The 26719-nt window shown below is 39.6% G+C and overlaps 1 protein-coding gene across 2 annotated transcripts in view; it reads right to left on the bottom strand.

Annotated features, from left to right (window-relative positions):
• Positions 1-26719, bottom strand: part of sick (sickie) — a 934611-nt gene that overhangs the window by 603226 nt on the left and 304666 nt on the right. For both annotated transcript variants that reach the window (XM_071588441.1, XM_071588440.1), the window contains exons 3-10: positions 19799-20015; positions 18609-18925; positions 17275-17425; positions 16838-16953; positions 13617-15232; positions 12660-12918; positions 6844-7011; positions 3525-3768 (exon numbers count right to left, since the gene is read on the bottom strand). In XM_071588441.1, coding sequence (XP_071444542.1) covers positions 3525-3768; positions 6844-7011; positions 12660-12918; positions 13617-15232; positions 16838-16953; positions 17275-17425; positions 18609-18925; positions 19799-20015 — 3088 coding nt within the window. The remainder of the gene's footprint in view (positions 1-3524; positions 3769-6843; positions 7012-12659; positions 12919-13616; positions 15233-16837; positions 16954-17274; positions 17426-18608; positions 18926-19798; positions 20016-26719) is intronic.

Genomic DNA, 26719 nt, shown 5'->3' on the forward strand with positions numbered 1-26719 from the left:
TCATTTCTTGACTAATATAAACAATCATTAAATAAAAAACTATCGCCTTCCTCTGTGGCATGCTAATTTTGCGCTTCCACGATATGTTATTTGATCGACCATACTATTCAGGCACCACCCGATCATATATGACGTGAGACTAACTTAAATAGGGGAACGTACAAAGAAATATTTAGTAAAGGCAAGAGAATTAAGAAATTCGCATTTACTTTAAGTCTACACTACCTCTTGGGCAGCATATATTGATAAAATACATTCAGAAGAAAACACATAAAATAAAATATATTCAGAAAAAATCCTGCTATACTTAAAAATTTGATGTTTTAAAATGTTAAATTCGTTAAACTGTTTCGCAAAATGATTAATTTGTAGGCGAATGTTTGGATGAGAGCGCGTTTCATCAAATAAATACAGATGTGATATCCACACTCAATCATAATCAAAGAAAACGAATTATCCTTCGGAAAACAAATAAATGTCATAAATATTAAGTAACAACGTAAATTTCGATGGAGAACACTACAGATCTTTTTTTTGATCTGGCATGGTAAAGAGATAATAGTGACTATTAAATCGCTATAAAAGCCTCCGTTAACGTCCAAATCACAAAGATAACTTAAGGATAATTCTCGTAGAAAACATCCAAAATGAAATATCTCGACGTGCATATGGGTACAGATACATGTGTCAAACAGCGGAGGGAATAAATTACAGGAGGGACAAGATAAAACAAGATAAAAAAAACCAAGAGAGGTTACCGATTGAAACGATCATTTTTCATGGGGAAAAAAATCATTCGCCAATGCTTTTTTTTTTAATCCAAACGACATATTTCCGACCCTACCTGCGCAACGAGATTCCCACCACGAAATGGTGGAAAAATTTGCCCAAAAATAGCATCAGCTGCCGTGTTATAGTTCCATATAAGCCTGTCGAGGCGGGCGAACGACGTGACACACCACAGGAGATGGGGTAGGGAAGGATTTATTTCCCCCAAAAGAGAAAGATGCGAGGGCAGGGGTGGGAAGGGAGTTTCCGTGGAGGCGGCGAGGGAGAAGGGGGGGTGGCGGTGGACGAGGTGACGGTTAATAGGGGTTGGTGGAGGGGAACAGCCGAGGGCGTAACGGGTATGGTGGTGCGATGGGAATACGTTAGGGTGGGTGGGCGTTGGTAAGGGAAGGGGATGAAGGAGGTAGGCGAAGGGAGAGATGGAGAGAGAGAGAGAAGGGGGTGGGATGAATAAGGAGTGAGCTGGAACGGAACCGTAGTCGGCAGGAAGGTAAATGGAATAGGATATTTCCTCCTCCCTCCGCCCACTAATTCCCCCACTTTTACCCATCCATCCTCCCTCTAACCCGTTCCAATTGCTGGGAAGGGATTAACATAGAGGTCCCCGCGGTTTCGCCGGAGATTAAACTGATCTCGATGCTTCGGGGCTTGACACACACATACAAACAATCACACACACACACACACACCAACAAAAAAAACGGTTCCACTTTCCCAAACGTGGAAACAGGCGGGGAAGAGAGAATAAAACGGCTGGGAACGACTAAAAATTATTTTAAAAAACCGATAGACGAAACAAAGAAGAGAACGAGAGATTGAAATGAAAAACGTCAAAAATCTGAGGAAAACGAGTGAAATGAGAGAGGCAGGGATTGGTGATATCTTTTTTTTTCCTCGGATAAAATTGAGAGGAGAAACGTACAGGGTATTTGAATGCGCTATCGCTTTCGTATTCACAGAGGGGTGCAGAACTGGAGCAGGGCGCGCGCGACGCCGCTCCAGCCCTGGAATGGGTTTATAATCGCCGGCTGAGTGACGAACACTCGGAATGCTGGAAGGGAGAAATAAAAAAAATACCTCCGCTGATTATTCTGGGGGTGAAGGTGGATGGAAGGAATGGGAGGGAAAGGAGGCGATGGCTTTAAAACTTTGAACGGAATCAGAAAACGCTCCGGGCAGTGGCGAATGATTTCTCCGTCCTCAAACCCGGGTGCTTTCTGGAGATTTCTATCTCCCTCTCTCCCTCTTTCTCTTAATCCCGACGGCAGAATAATCATTCCACGGCTTGGGGCGTTGACATGGCACCTCGATGGCAAGCGGATTTTTTCATTTTTCCCTCATTTCCGTTAGCTTCGTTTCGTGACCTCGAGCCGATCCTTGACCCTCTCCAAAGGGGGTGGGGGGGAGGAGGCGTTGAAAGCCAAATCGATGCTTGATTCTAGAGAAACCTGACCGAAGATGGCGTGAACATGGAATGAAATGAGTCGAGGAAAGGAGGGAGGTGAAGTTGGTACCTTCATGTAAGTGATTAGCTGCTCGAGTACGAAGCATTCTCATATAATACTGCGTGTACAATCGTCTTTATTATGGTAGAGAAATCCTTTTGATTGGGTTAGATTAGCTCGCCAAGTCTCCAATGCATCATATATTTTTTTACATTGATACAGTGATTCTCTGATTTATCCTTAGTATTCCGTTGTTCTTCCTCACAGCGAAGTTTTTTTCCTTGCGGCATTTAATGAACGCTAAACCTAAGATTTCATTACTTTTCGTAGTTCTTTCTTTACTGTCTTAACAAGGTTTTGTCACTCACTGAGAAACCTCTCAGCAGTCACATGGTAAGCTCATTTTATTTTTATTACTCATATCGCCCGTACAGCATCGCATTTCCAAAACTTCTAATCTACTTAATTCTATTTGGGCTATCGCCTAGAATCGGTTGGTGTTGAGTGCCGCCAGTGATTGTTTCGTGGGAAAGAAAGTCTTCTTTGATTTGGGATATTTATCTTACTAATGCCCTTTGTCCTCTTTTTAATTCCTCTTAAAAAATAAATCTTTCACTCGTTCAAGGATTCCATATATTCATGTGCACTTAAAATATCAATGAAACTGGCTGAGCCTCTGCAGGTATGGGGGCTTTTGGGAGATACGAATTTCTCTGGACTTTCAGAGAGTTGAAATCGGTAAGGGGAGAAACTGAATACTGCCAAATGAATCTTACCTGTGCCACTCTGGATGGCCTCCTAGAAAAATGTTCTTGACTTGAAAATCGACACTTTTTGGCATGTTGGCCAACAGAATTGTGACGCCAGCACAAAAGAGGTGTGCAACTGAAATTCTTCTGTTCTCTAATCATTTCATTTTTTTGGAAACAACTAGTATATAGCTAAACATATTTTATGAGTATCACACTGGTATATACATACTCATGAGTAATTGCAGAACCACTAGAATGATTCACAATAAACATAAAGAGTGCTTTCCTCATCTGATTGCACAGCCACACCGCTAATTAAGCAGCAGATGAAGACAATGGACTGAATGTACGAGGCCCTGGATTATGATTATAATACATCAAAATAATGATTACAAGGTGAATCCATAGCATCACCCATTGCATTACCAACCCTCATAGAAAATATCTTCAATGATTATGCATCAATGATGACCATAATCTTGGGTGAAACAATGAAAATGAAAATAAGAAGAAGAAATGTTATGAAGAAGCTTCCTACCTGTCCTCCCTGATGAGCAGTGGCTGTCCTGAGGAAGAGTAGCTGGCCTGTGCCTTCCTCGCGTACAGGGAAGCGCCACCCTCCGACATGTAGCCATCGTACGCCTCGGAGTAGCCCCGGTTGTTGACTCGAATTGCTCCATAGCCACCATTCGAGCTCACGGATGAACTTCCATTGCCTCCTGAGCAAGAACTCATGCCAAAACCACCCCCACACCGAAGGACATCACCATCTGACATGTATCCTATTTTTTGAAACAGAAATAATTCACCCTGGTTCATATTTGTACTAGAAAGTTTGCAATGAAATGAATAACAACCTTCATACTTATAAACTTTGGACAATAATTATAATTGCCTTCCATTTGACAACCATAATTGCCAACGATATTGGCAGCAATAAAGAAATTGGCAGCTGGAGGCATAGTAATGATTATTTGTTTAATTAAAATTATATACTAACTGAAAATAGCTTAAATGAAATTGAATGCACAGCATAAAGAAGAAAGGGCAAAGAAGAGCACAGTTTAAAGATGCATTGCTTGTAAACATTGGGAGCATTCAAAATAAATATAATATCTACTTTCCCAAGATAACAAGAAAAGGACCAATGGAGGCTTCAAAATTTGGTAATAATTCTTTCTATTGGATTACATGCACATTTACAGCATATGTGCAAAGGAGAAGGAAGTATATTTAAAGCTTATTATATATACATTTAAAAAAATATTTTTTTGGGCACTGGAAATACACACGAGCAAATGCACTGGGAATTTACAATGATATCTAAAATGCTTTGTGCTTGAATATTACATTCTGTATACATTTTTCAAATAAGCAGATGGATGACAGAAAGCTTCCAATGAAAACTACCTTGAATTTCGAATGTTGTTAAGAAGAATTGGGCAGCTCGGATATAGAAAAAAATTATTGTTGTAAATTGACTTCCTGAAGTTGATACAGCATGAGATGAAAAAAATATAAACATGGAAGGGAAGTGTTCAAAAATGCATCCAGAAATTTTGGAGGTGCACAGAAGATCGAAGGCATTCAGCAAGGTGAGCAGATATGAAGAGGCCAGAAAATGTGGGGAAAACATTGAAAAAAAAAAGGTAGCCAGCATGGATAAACAAGGAGAAGGCTTTATAAAAATACCTACTTGAAAAGGAGAGTAATTCCAAGAAAATATTGAATAAATCTTACACAATAAATCACCACTGGAAGCACTAATGTAGCTATCCAGCAAAGAAATCCTTGTTAAAATCGTCAATTTTACAAAGCAATCGGAAATAACCGGCATAATTTTGAATTTCACGGGTTGAGCTAGGGAAATTCTCGGGCATTCTTATTTTGATCTGGCTATCATAAATCACAACAGTGCCAAATACATTGGCCTCTTGATGAGGAAAAAGGTTTACTATTAGGGAGGAACTACATGAACAACAACAGATCCAACAAAAACATAATCCCCATTCGGGTGATAGCTGTCCGCTTGATGAGAATGACCAATTCTCAAAATTACATCCAATTTTGGATGTGGCAAATGAAAACTATTTGCAGTTTGGAATATTTTCTAACAATCCATCAATGGATGAACAAATAGTGTCACACAAGCTTGTATATCAGCAAAAATGTTCATGGGAAAACCAGTTCGGTTTGCACTGAGCTGAACCTTTGACTGGGTATCAATATCTGTTTACTGGCAGTGGTAGTTACGTATGGTTGAGCATTGTCATATATGGGCAATCAGTATTAAGCAGTTTGGGAGCACATGTAAGAAGCCTCAGATCAGTGGTTCTCAATCTTTGATTGCTAAGGACTTCCTTTCACCATAGTTCAGAACCCCTTCCCAAGATGACCCTACTCACAACATGTATTTCAAATATGTATATAATACAAAAATATTTTATCTTGTCTCCATTAGTACATTTATATTTATTTGTATATTTTTACGGTGAAGTATTACAAATTTAATAGCAGTAGAAATTTGGATGATATATTTTAATCTACACAATATCACATTTAACTGAATGGCAATCTTGATTCCTCTCTAAGCCTCCCAAAATTCCTCCAGGGGAAAATTCACCACTGGCTGAAAACTCTTATTCAAGATTTATTCAGTGCAGTAAAACTCCAATGGAATACAGGGTGTTTTTGATAATTTTTTCATCTCGCGCTCTCTTTTAATTTCTAAATGAAAGAGGTTTTTCTTGCCACCTGGACACCTCATGATAATATAATCAAGAATTGCTGTTTCGAAAAAGATAATGAGAGCATTCCAAGAACAAGAAAGAAAGGAATATGATGATGAATCACAAATGTTAGCAGTAAGATGGCATGATAATTCAGTTGCAACAGTTTCCCACAGCAAGACAGGTTTTTTTAACCATTGGTGAACACTTGAGATACTATATATGGTGGCAAAGAGAAATAAAAAGTAATCATAACACAACCTCAGATGATTACAGATGACAGTAAACAAATGAGAGGAGTATATTTGCACGATGATTCTGTTCCAATCTAAAACATTTGAGTCAGAAGAAATAAATGGTGGTGGTGCCTTTTCATCAACAAAATTGTTACAGCCATGGTGAATTCCCAGAAGATCTTTAAATAAGCAAAAATTTCAGATGTTGACGATACAAGATTTGTAGATATTACATAGCTAATGCTTTAGTATAATGTGAAAGTTGATATCACTCAAGAAGGAATGAGTTGGGATGAAAACATATTTTCGAATCCAAAAACCCAAGCAGTGAGTAATTCATTACCATGTGAGACAGGGGTAGATGATACGGCTGGACATCTTGGGCTAAACAATGAAAATAAAGTCAGAAGAAGGTGGAGACTATGCCAAAATGACACCATTTGAGAGCGCACCAAGTGCAACATTCATCTAGCCCAGACTATTACCAGAGCTCTTATGAAACTGCTTTCGGTAAGTGTACTGCAGAGTAGCCAAACATAAACCCTCAATAACATTTTAGTTCAGTCTAAAAAACCATTTATTTGGTTCCATAAAAAGCAAATTTCAATGAAAACATTATAAAAGATTGGTTTTTTTCATCACTCAAACATAAATGGGTAAAAATAATTTCATCCCAGATTTTAGTGTTTTATACGCCATGATGTCATTAAATACCTAAGTACCAATATAAGAGAAACAGCTAAAATTCACTGCATCTCCCAATGTTGCAAACAAAAATAGAGCGCACCCTGTAATAATGCTACTTTTTCAAGAAAATCAAAGTGTATCCCAACAAAGTTTCATTATAAATGGCTATTAAGAGTGCAGGTGTCACGAAATAAATTAGCCTTACCTGATGCAAGGTCACAGGAGTCAAGGTCACTGTAATCAGCAGAATCTCCACCATGGCTGCTGGTGCCCATGCCTCTTCGGCCAGAAACACTTCTGAGAGGAAGACAAGGACGTGCATAAGGAGAACTTACACAACGGCCAACCCCGGAGTCAGTCATGTATCCCCCACCTGTAACATGAAATATTTATGAATTTCAACATATGCCATGCAATTCAAGTCAGCACTTTTGCATCAACTGAAAAAAAAAGATACCATGAAACGAAAAACACAAATAAATAGGCAAATTTTTGCAGCTAAAATTCACTTGTCAGCTATATGTTTTCTGAAAAGCTGAAAAGATTTCTCAAAGGCATCCATTTACACTTTTAGGGACTGACAAATGCAAAAATGGTGATCGGAATTCCCACCCAGAGGGCTCGGGTTCAAATCCCGGCGGTTTTGAATATTTTTCAGAGGTATCTCGATCCCTACTTGAGGTGCTTTGTGGAGGGCACTTTGAGTGAGTACGCCGTCCGTCGGATGGGACGTTAAACTGCGGACCCCTTGGCGCCTTTCGTAAAGAGTAGGCTAATTCCGATGCCGGGTTTCACTCCACCCTTCATCCTCTCCTGTATGTGTATGTGTGTGCCTATATATATGTATATACTTTTTTCTTTTCGATGTGCAAATCTGTGTTAATGAATTGATGTCTGTCTATATGTATTTATGTGTACATATGAATGTATTTATAAGTTTAATGGCTACTATAATATGTATATGACGATGGGTTAAATGGAAGAAGGGACCATTTGGTCTCAATTTCGCCCAAATAAAGACCACTATCTATCTATCTATCTATCTCCTGTCCATCCCCTATAGCGCAAATGACCTCAGCTGCCGGTCGCCTCCCCTAAAAACTACTACTGCTACTAATGCAAATCAGATAGAAGAAGAAATTGATTTTTCAAAAATGTTTTTTTTAATAAATTAAAGATCAATAATGAAACTGTAGTGGATAAAAAGAAAGGTATAGTGTATTGGCACAGAGAGGGTTGTGGAAAGGAGGATTTTATCAATCCAAAGAAATAAAAATTAAACCCTTCAACTATGCTTCTGGAGTCTGTCTGTATGCTATGGAGTCTGGTGTGTTACTTGTGTGAATCAACATCTCCGTAAATTGAGTTAGACCATGCATGAATTGCAAAAAAAAATGATCTGGATTACATCCACTTTAGGATGTAACTATGATGTCCTTTTTTGATTTTTCCCCCTGAATTTCAATTCAATGATTAGTGAAAAACTTGATGGTGAAAATATAAATCTTAAACTCAAATAATGAGGTTTGTGGAAAAAAGAGGAATTTAAAAAGAAAATAAAATCTATTTAATGCAAAAATACATTCCATTTATATGCAGGTGTTGTTAGAAATACCAGTAACAATATGTGATATAAGAATTTAAGAATCCTTTTTATAACGAAATACTTCCTATACACTTTCATGATGTCTCAAAATTCATTTTTGATTATTAAAACTAGTCGATTATTAAAATGAGCCTCCTAAAAGTCTACAACAATTCAACCAGCCTTCGCAACAGCTGCATCTGCAGAGGTTCAATTTTTCACATGTAATTCAAAAGTGGATTCTCCATGATTTCCCACTGCCACCTTCATTTCAATTCATCTGCATCCCTTCAAAACCACATCTTACTAGGCTCTTGCAGAAGTAAAATGATGAATACCATTGCATATGATGTCTTATCTTTCCAAATACTGCAAATCCACATTACTATGATATCCAATGCTAAGAACTGCTTCTCTGGGTCACTTTTAATGCAAACAATTGTATCATAAGCATTTCGCTCCTTCAAAAGTAGTTTCATGACCTGTTTTCAAACACCCCTCATATAATTAACTGAATAATTTGCATGTAGTGTTCTTCATCAGGTAAGTTGAAGTTTGTGCTACTGGTCAAATCATCGGTAAAGAATTCTCTGGAGTTTGTTTGTTTGTCTATATTGGAAAAGTATTCTCTTATTATCTTCATGTTACCACAATTCAAAAAAGTCGAGGACCGAAATGAATTGTTAGTAGCCATGTGCTTAGTTACCAAACGTACCAAATTTTGACAAAACCTGGAAATCGGATATATAAAATAGTTACCATGTAAAAATTATTAGAGACTTCTTTTAAATATAAAATAAGTAACAATGGCAACTTCTATTTCTTCAGATACATATCATAGCTTGGAGAAATGAGTGTTTTCTGATGCTTGTATATTACATATGGTTGAATTTCTTATCAATAATGGCAACAAAAACATTGGTTAATAATGTCAACTATGGTACCCTTTCTTCAACTTTTCACACTTTCTATCATTCCAAAAAGCCCATTCTCTTGCTTCTTCCTTAGCCATTCAATTGTTCCTTGTATAATAGACTTCAACATGCTACTCCTTTTCAATATTTCCTCCATATAATTTTCAACTCTTTTTAATTTTCCTAAACAAATCAAACGATTAGTAAAATTTTGTCACATCACTGAATCTAACTTATTTTATCCATTCTTCTAAAAGCCTCTAGTCTAAATTGCATCTCCAATCTAAGGTCTATCACCATGTGATATGGTTTCCCTCATCATGTGCTTACTGAAAATAAATTGAATGTTCATTCAACATAATGGGAAGAGTTCACCCCAGCCGTACTCTAGAGTACGGCTGGGGTGAACTCTTCCCATTATATTTATACGGCCGTAGTTACCGTTCGCTTTGTATATGTTCATTCAACACATATTCTAGCGAAAATTACCATGGTGGATTGATAGATATTTTAATCCCAACAGTATTTATGTAGAACCTTGGTGTACATACAGGATCCCTTTATCCTCTATTCAAGACAAAACATTTGTTAACACACTTATGGATCTTTAATACTAATATTAGAAATAATTAATAACTGCGTGTAAATGGAAGGATTCACTAAGCATCACATGGGTGCATATTCACACTTTATATATTAAAGATTTATAAGTACATTCAGGCAAAATCATTTCTCCACCGGATAGATTATAATCTCCCATTGCTTGTATGAAATTACCTACAAACTTTATCATTTATATTCACTTGTATAAAATAGTTTTACGGCTTTATTCATCCAATTATGTCAGCTGTATGCTCAAACATGTGACATGTGCTCTAAAAATTCCCATTCATTTTGTTACAACCTTGAGTATGGTGAAGTAGTTGGTACTTCACTTGCAAAACTTGAGTATGGTAGCAGGTAGGTAGGTTTACCAAGTTGCTCAGCTGATAGGAAATTTTGGAAGGAAACCTAAAGCAGGAAAGATATAGCAGGTGAAAGTTATCCTGCCTGAATTATGGATTAGCCCTCCCGATAACCTTCCTTTGATACTTTTTCCCACTTATTCATCTAGCACGCCAGCAAACTCCTCCAAACCAACTTATATTTGTGTATTTTTAATATCTAAATTTATCATTCAATGGTCCTTTCAATTATGAATAGCTAACCTCCAAAAATTCTTTCACTCTTCAATGACAATTTTCTGTTTCAATTAAATCAGTACTGATTCATGTTACTATACCAAAAAGAGCTGAGCAATGATGAAGGTTTTTGAGCAGTCCATGACTTATTACATTGCAATGCATCAGTGGCTTCTCAAGAAATCCTGAAGGCCTGATGAGAACAAAACGTCTCGACAAACCTTGAGGTGGCCAGGTGTCGAAAGGGGTGCCCATGTATTGTTCGTTGTGAGTACAACATTTAATTGTATTATTTCCATCTCCAAATATTCGTTGGTATTTAGAATGAAATATTAGTGGAAACAACAAATAAGAATAATTCCCATGACCCATGCATTCAGCTTATGTCGCCAGACGATGGGTACAAAACGTTAATCTCCTTTCCTGATCCCTTGAGGACCTTCTCATGGTAACCAACACCATGATTATGACCGTGACTATAGTCAGCTGTGTTCCAGTGTTAATATATACTTCCATGATTCAAATCTTGGGATCTCTTTAATTTCCATACATACATCAACATATCATCAGCAGTATAGCTGCTTTCTTATTGGTCAATGTGGCTTATATGATTGTCAAGTTTTTAAGATTATACCTATTCACAAATGTAAAACATATCTGCCAGAATATCCTTGCCTTTTAGGACTTACCTCTTTACCTTATGTTCCATAAAGCTACTTGGAGAAGTTTCTCACATAAGCTTAAGGCCTTTTTCTCAATAGCTACCAATGTTAATACTCTCATACAGACTTTTCCATATAAAATTCAAATCCTTTTCCACCTTCATTCACTTAAATCACTTGCTATCCAGCCAGATTGGGGGAGGTGCAACATAAGACCCTTTTCCCTTTGTTTTGATAAATATAAAAATCAAGGATTCTCACTTTTTCCGAGCAGCCTAATGATTTCAACAGGCATTTTTGTCATTTTCAATAATAATCAAGCCAGAATTTTCATCTACCAACATATGGAAAGGACAGTACATTTTAATTTTTGGCTTAGAAACACTAAAAGCATCACTGACTGCTCTTATGACTATTATTAAGCTTGACCGTGGTCTGAATTGCATATCTTGGACTTCTAGTAATGGCAAGATATGAAACTTCATCATTCTGGTAGTTTTTATTTAGCACTCAATTAACATCTGTTGAACATCATTCATTATTGACAATCAGGAATTCAGCTGAAAACAGCTATGTGCTTCCTTTATTGGAACTGCAGAGGCATCTCAAAGAAAAAGAATTATGCAGAGCAGATTATTCCTCAATGTGAGCTCGAGTGATCTTACTCTCATGCACCTTTGTACGCATTACAATTATCCATGTTATTAGGCTTTGTTCTTTTTTTCCCACATATTTCAATAGCAAATTGTCTCTTTATTATAACTGATGATTCTCAGTAAAGAGTATTCATTCTACCATGTTTAAAATAGACCATTCAATATATTTGTGATTCCGAACTTATGTAACTTAATGATAAAATGTAAGTAACTTATCACTGAATGCGTAAGTACTCCTCTTAATAATTTGAAAGATATTTAAAAATGAATTTCCCAAAGATTAAGGAACTATGACCGTTCATTTCTTCCGAATATTAATAACTGCTACTGATATGAATAACATGTTTTTGGGTATAACTCATTAGCTGTTGCTGTTCACGGGTTCTAAGAAAAAGAAGCAAGCCTTTGATGGTAGTATAATTTCTTTTACTTGAATGAATGATTAGATTGCACAGTTAACATTAAAAATAGGTATGAAGGACAGAAAAAAGTAGTTATAAGTACAGAACAAAATTAAGGTAGCATACAGAGGGAAACATTCTGTTCCTTACTTTGGAATTTGTAATGAAATAGGTATTCAGTGAAGTGTACATCTATATTTTCCACATCTCTCCATAAATACTGATTAAGTCTTCAAGCCAAAGGCATACGATGCATGACATTTGAGAACAGAGAGTGCATTTTCACGTGGTACTTAGAGAACAAAAATTACCTAACTGATATTTTAATGAAATGATGATTGGCACATATTGGCCCTTATATAAAGCCAAACACTGACACAGAAATATTTCCAGATTACGCAATTACATAGGAAGGGATATGTTAAAGAAAGGTTTTTTCCCTCTTCAGAAGATAGAACTTTGCGAGTAGGGGGAGTTTAGGTCTGCATCAAGTTTCCCTCATTTGTGGAAAAAATTAATCAGCAAGTTTGACCATGCATGTTTTTTTTACAAATTATATTAATAGATATGAAAAATCAAACAAATATGCTGTCATTAATTCAAAATGTAGACATTAACTCACCTATTCTGTTGGAATTTGACGAGAGATGCACACTTGGAGGAGTCAGGTTCCTTGCAGAGGCTGAGAAAGTGGAGAGTATGGGACGCTGGGACGGAGAAGATGTGAATCCAAAGTGCGAGGAGTTGGGACGAAAGTGGTGGAGAGGCTGCATTGGCTTTACTTGCATGGCGGCATCTTCCTCGGTTCCTCCTCCCACTCCTCCTCCACCTCCGACTCCTTCTTCCTCTTCCTCCTCAACTATTTGTGACCCATCCTTGCCCTGTGTGGATTGTACAGAGACTGAAGGATTTGCTCCCGAGTTCTCTTTCTCCTTTGCCTCAGTGCTTGAGAATTCACAATCCTTCCCTTCAATCTGAAACATCAACAGCATTTTCATGCGTCCAAAATTAAATGCCAGAAGTTGAAGGCGAAAAATCATGCTTGCATGCATGTACTTGGAAGGAAGAAGATGATGGTGATGTTTCACTTCATGCCACAGCACAATTTGTTTTCCCCATCTCCTAAAATCTGTTCCATTTCATGCAACTTTATTCCTCTGGCACATGGGAATTATTTAGCAGGAGGTTAGAAAAATACACATCTCGGTTGAAATTATTTTTATGGGCTTCAAGATATTCATGCTTTAATTCAAGACTCTCCCAACTAACACCAGGTACTGGAAAAGTATCAATAAAAAATTCATCTCGTATTATACTAGAATGAGTGCATTTTAAATTGAAAGAAATATCTATGATAACATAACATTGAAGAACAGTAACAAAAATTTTCATCCAACCATAGATCGAAACTCCTTCCCTATTTGTACTCGGTGAGAATGAACATTATTTTCTTCCGATGGCTGATGTAAACACGGAATAATAATGGGGAAAATGATTCACAGCAAAAGAAAAGAATGCACCAGACACTGAACATTGAGTTTTTGCACGAATAAAATTATTGCATAAGAGCAATACTTACCTTTCCTTTATCATTGTATGCCACAAGTTCTGCTTTCCTCCTGCTTGAGGGTGTACCGGATTTTGTGTAATGGGCATCAGTGGGGCTGCCCACATCACCATTTCTTCTACCGACCAAACCATCTGGTGATGTTGGGTGTGCGCCACTCCTCCCATCTACATTTGAATTCTGCACCATGGGCTGCATCATAGGAGAAACCATTGCGATGCTGACCTCATCCTTGGCACCTCCTGGACGACCAAGCCTCCTCTGCCGCGGTAAGCTCGTGGTTATGCCACTGTCAGACATTAGGTCACTGTTTTTCCTACTACCCATGTTTCGACCATCATCTCCTGGCTCTGACTCCGCCCTGGTTGGTGGTCCCACCTTGGCTGTACCCTTGACTGCAGCCGTGGGCTTCGGGATCCCGCTGCCTGGTGCCCCCGGCAACAGGGCCTCCTCCTCCCTCGGAGATGTGAGCAGTGCTTTGGGCTTCAGCCTCTGCACGGGACTAGGGCAAGTGATTCTAGATTGCTTTGTGGAATTGTCCACATCCAAGGGGTTTTGCTGCACCCCCTGGACTTCGATTGAGCCATTTGTTCTCATTGCAGGATTCTGCTTGCCAATAATATCCCCAATGGGAGAGTCCTGCTGAAGGCTTGCCTTTGTCTCCTCTGGCACACCACTTGTTTGAATGACCTCTGATTCAGAGGTCAGGCTCTCAAGACTCTTCTCCTCGACTGTCTCAAGATGCCTCTCGCTGCCCCTGAGGCCATCCAGACTATTCTCTTTCCTCAATTCGACAACTACCGGTGACGACCTCTGAGAGGCTGGTGTGCTGACTGGCGTTCCTGAACGAGATCTATCCCTGCCCTCTGATTCTTCTTGGTTGGTCCGGGATTCCACAGTCACGTTCTGCGATGCCAATCTCACATCCACACCATGCTCTGGTCGGTTAACCCTTCCATATATGCCACCTCCTATCACCCGACCAGAGGAACCTATCACTTGTGGCTCGGCCTTGCTCAACTTGTCCGAAGCACTTTGAGAATTGCCATACCTAGTCGTTGGGTGCCCTCCTGCAGTCCGATCTATGCACTCTCCTGTCCGATAAGCAACACCCTGTGACCCTCTGACCTGTTGTTGCTGTCCAACGACACTATTCACATCACTGATGCCACCATCCAACCTGCCAGGGTTCCCTCGGGGATCCAAAAGCCTTTCCGAGAGATTGTGGTCCTCTTGGGCATCGACGACCCTTTCTGCACTCCTCTCCAGACCCCTCTCTCCTCCCCGAATCACTTCACCTGACTTCAGCAGTCTGTTTTTATCACTTGGGGCACTGATCACACCAGGTCTATGGGATTTTGCTGCAGAGGGAACTCTTGCATTGGACGAGGACTGTCTCCCCTGAGGGTTTCCAGCAAGCCTTGTGTTTGACCCAGAGAGAGACTGAGATTCTCGTGACAGCCGGCTGCCTGGGATGACTTCCCTCCTCCCAGAGCGTGCATTAGGAATGCCTCCAGGGTGTATTGCATTGGGTATGTTGGTATTACTGGCTGACACGTTGGACTGGGGAAGATCCTCTCGGCGTATTCCCTTTGGAGAGTTACTTTGCTGTTCCTTTACTAATTTGGCTGGAAAGAAATTGAAGAATATGGGATGAAGCATATGATGCAAAATATTATAAAATAGGCTTACAACCAATAAAAATAATGACTTAGTTAAAAAGTTTAAATCATCTCATTACATCTAAAAAATGATGGACATATTATTCATGATATTGCACTTAGTGGAACGCTGGGATACCCTCCGAATGAAAAGGGTCATTCCATAAGTGTGTACGAGAATCGAGAAATGTCCTGAGGAGAAAGGTTTTTATTTGGCTATATATTACCTCATCGTAACCAATCACAATCCTCATTACAAAACAGTCCTTCTCTTGAACACTGGATACACACTTCTCTGATTTCATGAAAATAATTTACTTCATGCAAATCCAAAACACATAAATTATTATTGCAAAAGCCACAAAGTTTACCAGCACTCTTCAAGTTGAGATTTCAAAAAGTAAAGCCTGCGACTGCCAAACATTTTCCTTATTTTGCAATTTAAGCAGATGATGATAAAATATTTTTGGTACAACAATCACTATTTCAGAATGAAATCTGAATTCCACAACAAAATGGCAAGAGTGGTTTGCTCTATGCACAAGAATCAATTCACATGGAACCCTTATTCAATGCTTCTGAAGTAGATATTTTTTATGCAATGGAAATACTGGGTGAAGCATTTAACATTTAGCTTTTTCAGCCTGTTAAATACTCAAAAGTTGCTGCTAGTCATTACTAATGACAGAGATGCCAAACCTTTAACTTTTAGACAGTTGGAACCCCAAGGTTGTCTGCAGGTAGAAGAGCAATGTATGAGGGTAGTATGGAGAAGACTGAAGTGAGTAAGAGTTCAAATATAAGTTTTGATCAGATTAAACTTATTCAGTTTTTTATAATTGATTATTTTAACCTAAGTGATGAAATCAAATAAAAGACAGCACACCATAGAAGATGACTTGGGGGAGGGAAAGGGCATATACCCTTTGAATCCCCCTGGTCCAATGCTTTTAGATACTTATACACTTTCAGTCACAGCTTTTAGAGTTCTGTCTACTTATAAATTCCAACAGCAAAAAAGATAAGGTACCTTTCGCTTCCCAACAATAGATTCCAAAATTTCAAGATGTGGCTACTAAATTTAAGTCTTAAAATAATAGAGTTAATAATTCAATAGATTGAAATTGGGAAAATTATCTCTCTGGGTTTTGCATCCATTCATGTTTAAAAACAACAAAATATTCCTGGTCGCTTTTGCACAAATTACAAAAATTCACTGGGTCATCAAACAAAAGTTGATTCCACAAGTGATGTGAATCAAATACTCATGGAAAGCAGAAAAAATATGCTATTTTAGGTGAAATATCTTTAACACAAATATTAATAAAGACTTCTCAAGCAAATGATGACTACCAAGTTTAACAAAACATTCAGGCGATTTCTTTAAGATTAAATAATACACTTTGGCGATTATCCCCCTTCATTCAGGTAATTATTGATTAGCATTTCTAAAGTTTACATCAATGCGCTGACGTAGTGATGATTTAAATTAGATAAGATGAAGCCCAATATGTATTTTCTCATCTTTAATAAGAAACCTTTTGAATGCTAATGGGTTTAAAATATATTTACCAATTTCCTTTCCACTGCCATTGCTTGTCCTCCCAAACTTATTTTTCAAACCACGAGAGGTAGAGCGAGGAGATTCTCCACCGTTGGACTGATTTTCTCGTTGCTCAACATTAGGCCTGTGAACAGAAAATCAAACAGTAAGGCTACATAAATATTTCAAACAAATATGAATTATTATGTGATACATACAAACATAACCGAGACAATTCACATCATGCTGAACATAGAATATTGGTATAGAAGTTAAAAAAAATCAATAAAACATATGTATTTGTGTGCTTTTCATAGGGTTATAGGAGTAATTATGAACATTATCCTACATGGGTACTTTTAATGGATAAATTGACATGTATTGTGAAACTGGGAAAATTTAAGAAAGAGATCAATGAGAAATATTTCATCAGAGGGAATAAAACGGGAATAGTAAGTATTCTTACACTGGTATCTGGTGAACAACTTGTTTTCCCCCTTGGTTGGTTGCTGCAGCATCACTACAAAGACTGGTTGAGGAATCGCTTCGTTCAGATCTGGCAGAACTAAAGCCACTCGAGCTAGATGTTCTCTTGTTGCCAGAGCTGATCACACCACCTATTTTGACAAAATTGTTTTCGCTAATAAGAATGACCTCCTCGGATATTTTTCATATTTTATTGATTCAAATTAAGATATAATAGAACAGATTCATGCAAACATGTGTTGCACAAATTTTATCCAGTCGCTTAAAAAAAGGCACTCCTAATGAGTACATTTATTGTATGCGTACTTTAAAATGAGCACTGAATTTATATTATTTTACGGCTAATTTGACAAGAGGTTAAGTCCGCAAATTTGTATACATTGATGAGACACATACTCTATTCTATCTTATCACGATCTTATGTAATCTTGTAACCATTTCCTTATAATAAGAGTCCTGAACTTTCACTGAAACCTTCACTGAGTTAGAGGCAAGCCATCGCATTATGCCAATAAGTAATTACACAAGAAGTTACAACCAATTTTTCATTTTGCATTCCATAAAAATGCGGTTACAAATAAAAAAGGTCTTTCATGAAAGTTTAAAAAAATATCAGGCAATATATCAACTCATCCAGCATAGATTCTTATCTGAATTATAATCAATATTCTTATTGGTTATCAATCGGTTACGGTATAAGTTTTGATGGGCACAACCTGATGTCCAAAATGACAATAAGCCCCTCATCAATTCCACATGCCAAATGTAAGATAAAAATAAGATCTACTTAAATTAAATTTTTTGCACACTTAAAAGGTATCTCTGATGCTCAATGCATCACTCCCAGCTTGTAATTTATCAGAGGCTAATCCACAACTGATTACACAGCACACTTAATAATGATCTTTGGTTGGGTGCAAGGGTACCTTACCCAGAAGACTAACCTGTTAGACTAATAACCAGTATTTTTCCATTAATTGGCTTAATAATATAAATCAGTTACCATTGGGACTTCATCTACACTTACTTTGCAACAAGATATAATTAGAAAATAAAAGAAAAGGTAGTTTATTTGCATAAAACATTCTCCTACTTATCTGGACTTCATGTGCAATTATTCTACTGGCCTCCTTGCCTGTGCTATTAAAGAACAACCTGACATCCAAACTTAAAATAAGCCCCTCTTCAACTCTGCATACTTCCTTCCTCCCTTCATTCCATCCAACATATCTATGAGTGATTAACCAAGCAGTCACTTAGAGCAACTGACTCTGAATCACTTGAGCGGCATCAATAAGAATGAACTTCTCTCACCTCCGCTCCTATTGCTCCTCTCAGTGTGACCCTGCTTGTCTCTGCCGTTGAAGAGCTTGAACTTGTCCAATACCGAGGATGAGTTCCTGGCTCCTTGACCACCAGTCACTTGCTGCTGCTGCTGCACTTGCTGTGCGTTTGGGTGATTCTGGACGTGCTGCTGGTGATATTGAGGAACACCGTGGGCCTGCTGCTGACCGGGGTGGCCTTGGATGATTTGCGAGTGGACGGGATGGCCCTGGTTCGGAATACTGTGGCCACGTGCAGGGGATGCTGCAAATCCTCCAGAGAGCCTGGCTCCTATAATCACTCCATTCCTGCAATAAAAAGTACCCCAATTCGTATTCCACCCACTGCCATCATCATTCTGGATAGTATTATTTCAGAGTGAGCTATAGCCATTGTGCACATAAAAAAGTTGTTGGCTTTAAATGGGTGAGAGGAGAACTCTCATGTATTTTCATACATTGCAAAAACTGCAATTAATTACATTACAAGACTTCACCCACCTATAGAGCTGAAAGAACTTCGCCTTAAGAAAACGAACATTTCCTTCTTTAAGGAGGAGTACTTACTACGATTAATTAAAAATTGGCAATTTTCCACAAAATAAAATTTAATACCTTTAATTTAGTTACTACATCATCATCAGGACCAGCTGATGATGATGTAGTTACATTGAAACCAGTCGTATTAAATTTTATTTTGTAGAAAATTGCCAATTTTTAATTAATCATGATATTCCACCATATCACGCCTGAAACGTCTCTTTTTAATTACTACGAATTGCCACTTGAAAAATACAGCTTTCATTCACAATACTTATTCAAGTTTTCTCAATTCAGTTCTTGCAAATCTTCTTCAAAGATTAACAGAAGAGTTGTCGTAGAAAATAGATACAGAAAATCACCTGAAAAATATATCTGGCGCTGCATTTAACGGAAGCAACGGAATAAGGGAAGAGAGAAATTTTTCGCCATGGAATTTTTGCCAGTAACCAGCCTTTGAAAAGTATACCGATTTATGATGAAGCCTGCACATAAAATCTATTTGACCCATTTGAAATGCAGCGAGGAGAAGACCTGAGTTTATGAATTAGGCAGACTCTTTTCTCAGCCATCGGTGTGATAGTGAGCACGCCACCGCATTTGCATTCGTGGCCCATCACGAGATTGCGGTCGCCCCCTTACCTCCCCTGCTGAAGCTGGTGGAGCGCCTGCTGCTTGTCGGCCGCAGAGTTGGCAGCGCCGGGGGCGGAAGGGACCGCGGAGGACGCGCCGCCGCTCCTCGGTGTCGGGATGAAGGAATGGGGAGTCTGGGGGGCGGTGGCCGAGGACGGGGACGGCTGGGGGTGGTTGATGGCGGGACTCGTCGACCGGGAGCTGCTGGCGGACGAAACCGGGACGCCTGCAAAGGGAGAGAGAGAGATAGGTTTATATGACGGCAAGTGAGTAAGAGAGATCGGGTTGCGATGGAGTACATATTACGTGTACATACATGCGGAGGGCAGTAACGGAGGGGTGAAATAGGTGTCCTGAGGTCATAAACATTTCACGGTCGCGTCGACTTAAGGGGAAGTTGTGGAGCGCTTTCATTTATGGCACTAACTTCGCTTCAACTCCCGGAACCCTCCAAAAATTCATTCGGCGATACTTTTTTTGGGCATTCCTATACTTAATTTCACCCCATGCGTATCTACATCGATTTTGTCCAGTGAAAAAAATCATAAAAGATTATCTCAGAAACTCATTACTGGAGTAAAATTGCCAAATATAACAGCAGTCTAAACGGAGAGAGTCTTTTTCTTGAGCCAAAATAGCATTATGAGAGTTAGTTATTTTTTTATTTACTCCAAACAGCACCCTATGGACTGATATTTTCGAAATTCAGAACAAGATGATTTCACGAGAATTCTGAAAAACCGGGACACTGAATTTGAGGAATAAAAACGTGTGATGGATCGGGTCACCCGCCTTCTACTACTAAGTGACATGGGCAAGGTGCTTTTCAAGAGGTTAGGTATGTTTAATGTGAGCGTCGCGACACGATTCGTCGTTGGTCTGACGTCAACACGCGAACGAGCTGGAGAGGAGGCGAAAATGCTAATATAAATAACAAAAACGGAAAGTTAAAAAATTCCTATTTTTTCACCAAACGCTGGGCAGGAAAAACTGCAGTAAAAAGCTTTTTCGAGTACCCACTGCTCTATTTAAACTCTTCATCATTTTCAAATCCTTGAGTGTTTGGGCACAATGCCCTGGTGCATGTGGTAAGCACCAAAAAAGCACCACATCATACATAGTATGACAGTCACGACAACGGTACCTACAATAACCCCGGGGAGTGAGGGGAGGCGGAGTGGAGGGGTGGGAGGGAGTGAATGATGGAAGGAAATTGTGGGGAGGAGTTTGAGGACGGGGTGGCGGTTGGGGAGTAGGAGGGGTGGGGGGAAGAGGGGGCGTTGGGGAGGGACTCTCGGATATAATAACGCAGATTCATAACGGCTCGCGACTGGGAGACGACTGGGTGTCGCGAAAAAATAAGACTTTTTTTTTAAACGAAGAAATGTGAAAAAACAGTCGAAGAGGAGTAACCAAAGTGTCTGAAGCATATAACAAACCCCCTCACTGCCTGCTATTCGCTATCCTGCTCCCACTCTTTTTGAAACTACTTACGCGGCATGGCTTACTATGATTTTTTCCCTCCAGAAATACTTGCAGGAAGCCCATCTCATGAAGTATGCTAGCAGACAGGGCAGGAAATGGCACACGAAAGAGTCATGACATTTTTTTTATGCTGAAATGCATCGATTCGGTTTTCCTCGTTTTCCTCAAGTCGACCTTGAGACGAAGACCTCTCGCGACAAAAAAAGGCTTCAGATTTATTTTTGGCCGGCACAGAATGCTTGAAGCAAATCTTAACATTTTTTTTCCCTTCCAGTTTCTAAATTGTAGTCCACAGAGCGCAGTTGCAAATGAAATGACGGCTAGGATGAATAGACTTCCATCCATAATGGCTAGAGTTCGAGTCCCGCTTTCGGCATGAGTTCATTCCGTGATGTCATAATCGTCCTGAGAGAGAAGTAGAAGTGGAGTACTGCGAGAGACGGATTTAAATTTGCGATTAAAGGGGATATGCCAAAATAAGATATCGGAACGAGAGATTGTTTTATTGGTGTATTCCGGCATATATGCACTGTACTAACTAAGCAAATTAAGATGAGATAATTTTCCTGGGTTTTGAGGTACAAATAGTTGGGAAACTTAAAAACAAGGCGCAAAAAGTGGAGATATTGATTGATGCAAACAATGACGGCTAGGGTTTCTGATATTAAGAGGAATGCATATTGTTAGTACCATTGTGGATGTTTTCATTTATAACATAAACAGGACACGACGTTCCACTGATTGAATGGACCACTGCTGAAATACATACTCTCGTGTGGTCCATTTTCGCAAATCCTCTGCAAAATACACACTAGAATTAAATTTGAGAGTGAATGCATTTTGGTAAGAGACGAAATACCTACGTTACCCTATACATTAGTCATTATTTTTATTTAAAGAGAAATATTTCGCATTAATGTGAAAATGCATCATCCATTTCGCAATATGGCCACATTCATATGCCATGTGGTCGTCATGAAAATCGTCAAAAATGTCAATTCACCTCTTTTCGCCCAAGCATGGATTCCGTCCACATTCGCGGCAGAAATATTTGTGGCGAAAAATGAGACAAATCACAAAGTGTGACTAGACCCAGGGACTTGGTGAACACGGATTGATTTTATATAAGTAAACAGGTTAGAAAGAAGGTCCGAGGAGGTCTCTCTACAGCTGAAATTCAAATTATTTCGGCTGGAATAGAAATGTCTAGCAAGCGTATTTTTTTTTACTTTGAGCGTTAACATGCCACGGGCAGGTACCTACTCGAGAAAAAAATGAATAATACCACGGTTGGTGACTAAAGCACTCCACGCCAGGAAGCAATATTGGACTTCCCTCCCCCTCAGGCATTTCGGGGCACATTTCGGGAAGGGGGAGCAGAGAGGATGGCGCGACCAAATATGCAAACGTGAGTCACTTACGGTCATAGGGCGGGGGCGAAGATCTTACGGATGACGTCACCTCGGGGGATAAAGGGAAGAAATTCCAGAAAAATATGTTTTTTCATCAATGGGCGACCTTTTTTACAAAGAAAAATAAGACGTTAAACTGCGCGATGACCGTAAAACACATATAAACGGCAATGACGAGAGGAAAGGGTGCTCTGAATCCAAATTTCGGCTCGACGATTTCCAGACCTCCAACAAAAAATGAAATAAGAATTCTGACTTCAAACTCTAATGAGATATTAGAATGACGGATGTTTTATTAATGTTTACTGGTAGGCGGATATTTAGCTGCAAAAGGGGCGTGGTAATACAGTGCCTAGAGCGCTGGTCTACTGACCAGATGACCCGGGTTTGATTCCGGGTGACGCCTCCGGGCACCGTCAGCTCCACCCAAGCTGTGTGCTTTTTCGGGAACCATATCTTCTTAGGAAACCAAAGGCAACACAGGAAAAAAAACTACCTCCCCAAATATATTGAGTGCGAATTTAACACGCCGACTTGGGCTTACCATCTGAGATACATTCTCACTTATCAAATCAACCTTTGGGTTGATTACGGTGGTTGGGGCTCTTGTAATGCAGAGCCAATCTGCTCAACGGTGAAAAATTCAAATTATACAGCCAAAGGATCTTCATAAAGAGCTATTTCTTAATGACAGAGAGATAACTTTATCGTAGTTTTTTTCCACCACGGATTCGGCCGAATCGGCTAATCAGAGTATATTCCTTCCAGTTGTAACTTTTGGCGGGGACATGGGAGTGTAAAAATAGGACGGACCGTAACTGGAGCTGAAAAAATCATGAGCTGAAATTACTTCATTTTTATCCCGTCACATTATCCCCGAAACATATATTCTCCCCGCGGTTTCTTGGAGTTAAGAATAACTGTGAATTGCACGTTGTAATTTTTTAAATTCCCAAGTCTACAGAAAATTTAATCCTTAAAAAAAAAACCATGAAATTACTGGCAATTGCACGCAAAAATATTTACAGCAATCAAATAATATTTTTTCACTACTAATGCTCAAAGGCCTCACACTATCCTACGCCTTTTGATTTCTTATCCAATCAGGAGAGATTTTTTTTATACCGTTACCGTAAAAAAATAACAGGAGGAGGTAGTTACTAAAACTCTTGACTATGCTCTTGACTATATTTATTGGAAAAAACGAGGAAGGAAATTTCATATTGGTTCTTACTAGAAGTTTTGAAGAGCAGAAATACGCCTATTTACAGAAAGCGAAATATTTGGTTCAACACATGCTCACGGAAGAGGCATCGAAAGGAAAATGTTGTTTATTAATTGCATGAATTCATCCCCATTAAAAGATGCTTTGGTCTATCCATTATAAAAATTTCTAGTCGGACACGATGCCGACATTTTGTGTTTTCTATTCCTTTTCCCAGCGATTCTGGTAAATGCACGTATTTTATCTATCCCTTAATCAAGTTCGATTTCACCATTACTAAAATTTTTCAAAAACGTTTTTCAAAGATTATCCCAATTCTTTCGGTAAAATGTTGGGCATCACCAACCAATCTGAAGAGTTTGACGACAACCTCAAAGAGCTATTTTAAAACTACTTTCAATCAACCTTTTTCATCCTCTTGAAAATAGCCTGAATTTACCTAAAAGACGATTTAATAAAAAAGAATTAATCAATAGCATTCCGTGGTGGTAGGTTCGTAATTATGAATTCACTTATGCACTGGATTAAAAAGTAAGTTCTCCCTCCGAGAAATAACGAAGCAAAGAGACGACGTGAACAAACTGTCGAGGTTTAACACACGAGCACACCCAAAGGTCAGTAAAAGGGGTTACCGCCAATTTTACGACTGCGGGAAGAAAGAAGAAAAAAATAGAAAATAATGAGGCTTTCCCGATACGCTGGCGATGAAAACCGGACTGCAGACTGGAAGGCGGAGGGGAGAGACCGCGGCCGCGGTCACAGCATTTCGCACCGTATAGCTGAGAAAACCTCCAAAGCCACCGTCGGCCGTAAACTCGAGCAGTAAACAGCCGCTTTCTCACCCCACCACCACCATCCGATTCGCTCCGATTTTTACAGAAAGCAAACAGACAAAGAAAGTGAAGAAAACGCACTGCGCGAGACGGCTTTCCTTACGTGCCGACGTCGGGCGAAATGGAAAAAAAAGACAAATAAAAATCCTCCTCCGCGGAACACCTCGGGAAAAAGAATTCAGCCCGTCCGTCTATTCATTGATTCCTTTTCTTGTTATTTTCCCTCGAATGCATTTTATTTTTCCGACCTGGTAATTCGTTTGGCGTCTGCAACGACCCTCTCTCCTCCCAATGGCCCATTTGAGGCGACGCCGATTGCAGAGGACGGGGAAAGAGACGAATGCGGGACGAAGGATGGAAGACGAAAAACGGTCGCGAAGTGCCGAGATTCGGCGCGTGAACGGAATAATTCGGTCGAAGCCAACTCTAATTATCTCCTGAAATGTCCGTATAACTAGAAGTAAGTTCATGCAATGAGACAACAACCCATATTTCCACCAGTTTATTATTTTTGGTGCAAATAGTTATAAACACGCCGGGTACCCTCAGGTACGAACCTCAACTTTGAAACTTTCTGCACAAAAGAAATAATGAAATTTGATGGAAATTTAAATATTTTACTCATTACCCGAAGATGAATGAATATGCCGCATGTCAATTCCGTGAGCCAAGGACCATCGAGAACATATGGAAGAAGTTTCCGTGTTAATGAAATGAAAGTGTCTTCGATCTGTTCATTCGGAACTCAAGATGAATCATTTTAATTTTTATCAATTAATTCAATGTTTTACGGTCCATCAGTAAAATCAACTTTTGTCTTTTTTTTCCACACATAGTTCTGGGTTGAAACCGAAGCCTGTTCGCTTGGACTGGGCATTTCGTGAAATACTACGACCAAGTTGCCCGAAAGGGAGGGCTAACGTTTAACCAAGAAAGAGGCGGTCTTACAAAAGCACTGTCGCGTAATCCTCCAGTTTGTTACGACTATTGACACCGAATAAGCGCAAAGAGCGCCTGTTTACCGCAGTTTCCTTGGCACGACTTCGACAGATAACGACGCACTTATCATTTTCGTCGCCGGCCCATACCGCGAGTAGACGAGCACTAATTGTTACCATAATGGCGTCAGGACCAGGTTATGGAACCGGAGCCGAGAACCGGTTTCGAATAAATAAAGCGACATTGGCCATGAGGTGCCCAGACGCTCAATAGGCGTTAGCATGCATCTCGTAAAAAAAGGCCTTATGACCCAAGTACGTAAAATGGGCAGGGGCGACGCTTGTCGGGGGGAAGTGTGTGCATACGTATATGAGGCCATGAGGGGTTGGCACAAAGACCAATAAGTTGGCAAGAGGGTTATGATGGGGTGGTCGGGGTCACGGAGCGGGGACACAGGCCAATGAGCGGAGAGGGGTGATCGAGAGGGCGAACGGCGGGGGAGAGGACGATGGTTCTCGCACAACGAGAGAAGGGAGGAGAGGGTGAGGGGAGGAGTGAGAAGACAATCGGGGTATACGAGCGACAGATAAACAGGTTGGCTCACGCGGCTACACACTCCCTCTAGGCAACATGTGCGAGCGAAAACAAAAGAGGACGGGCGCACACTATTCCATGAACGCCGACATCCGAGAACGCATGCACCTAAACACGCACGCGAAGAAGGGACTAGAAAACCTGGCTACCATGGTTACTCAAGGAGCGAAATGGGAAATGCCCGTACCGAAACGTGTCCTCTCAGATGAAAAGACACAGCACTCACACCACTGGCAGATTAAATTTTGCTGCTTTTAATATTGGTGATATCATGAATATATTTTCATTCGCGTTATCTCTACATAACTTAAAACGCGAATTTTCGCTTTTACACAACACATGCAATCACGGCTTTTATTGACCAAATCAATATGAATCGTGATGAACGCCAGGAATCGCTTTACGTCGGAACAGCGGCCATTGCGCTTCCGCTATCAATCGC

This window comes from Hetaerina americana, unplaced genomic scaffold, assembly GCF_022747635.1.
Source record: "Hetaerina americana unplaced genomic scaffold, ioHetAmer1.1.p SCAF_3, whole genome shotgun sequence".
Lineage (NCBI taxonomy): Eukaryota > Metazoa > Arthropoda > Insecta > Odonata > Calopterygidae > Hetaerina > Hetaerina americana.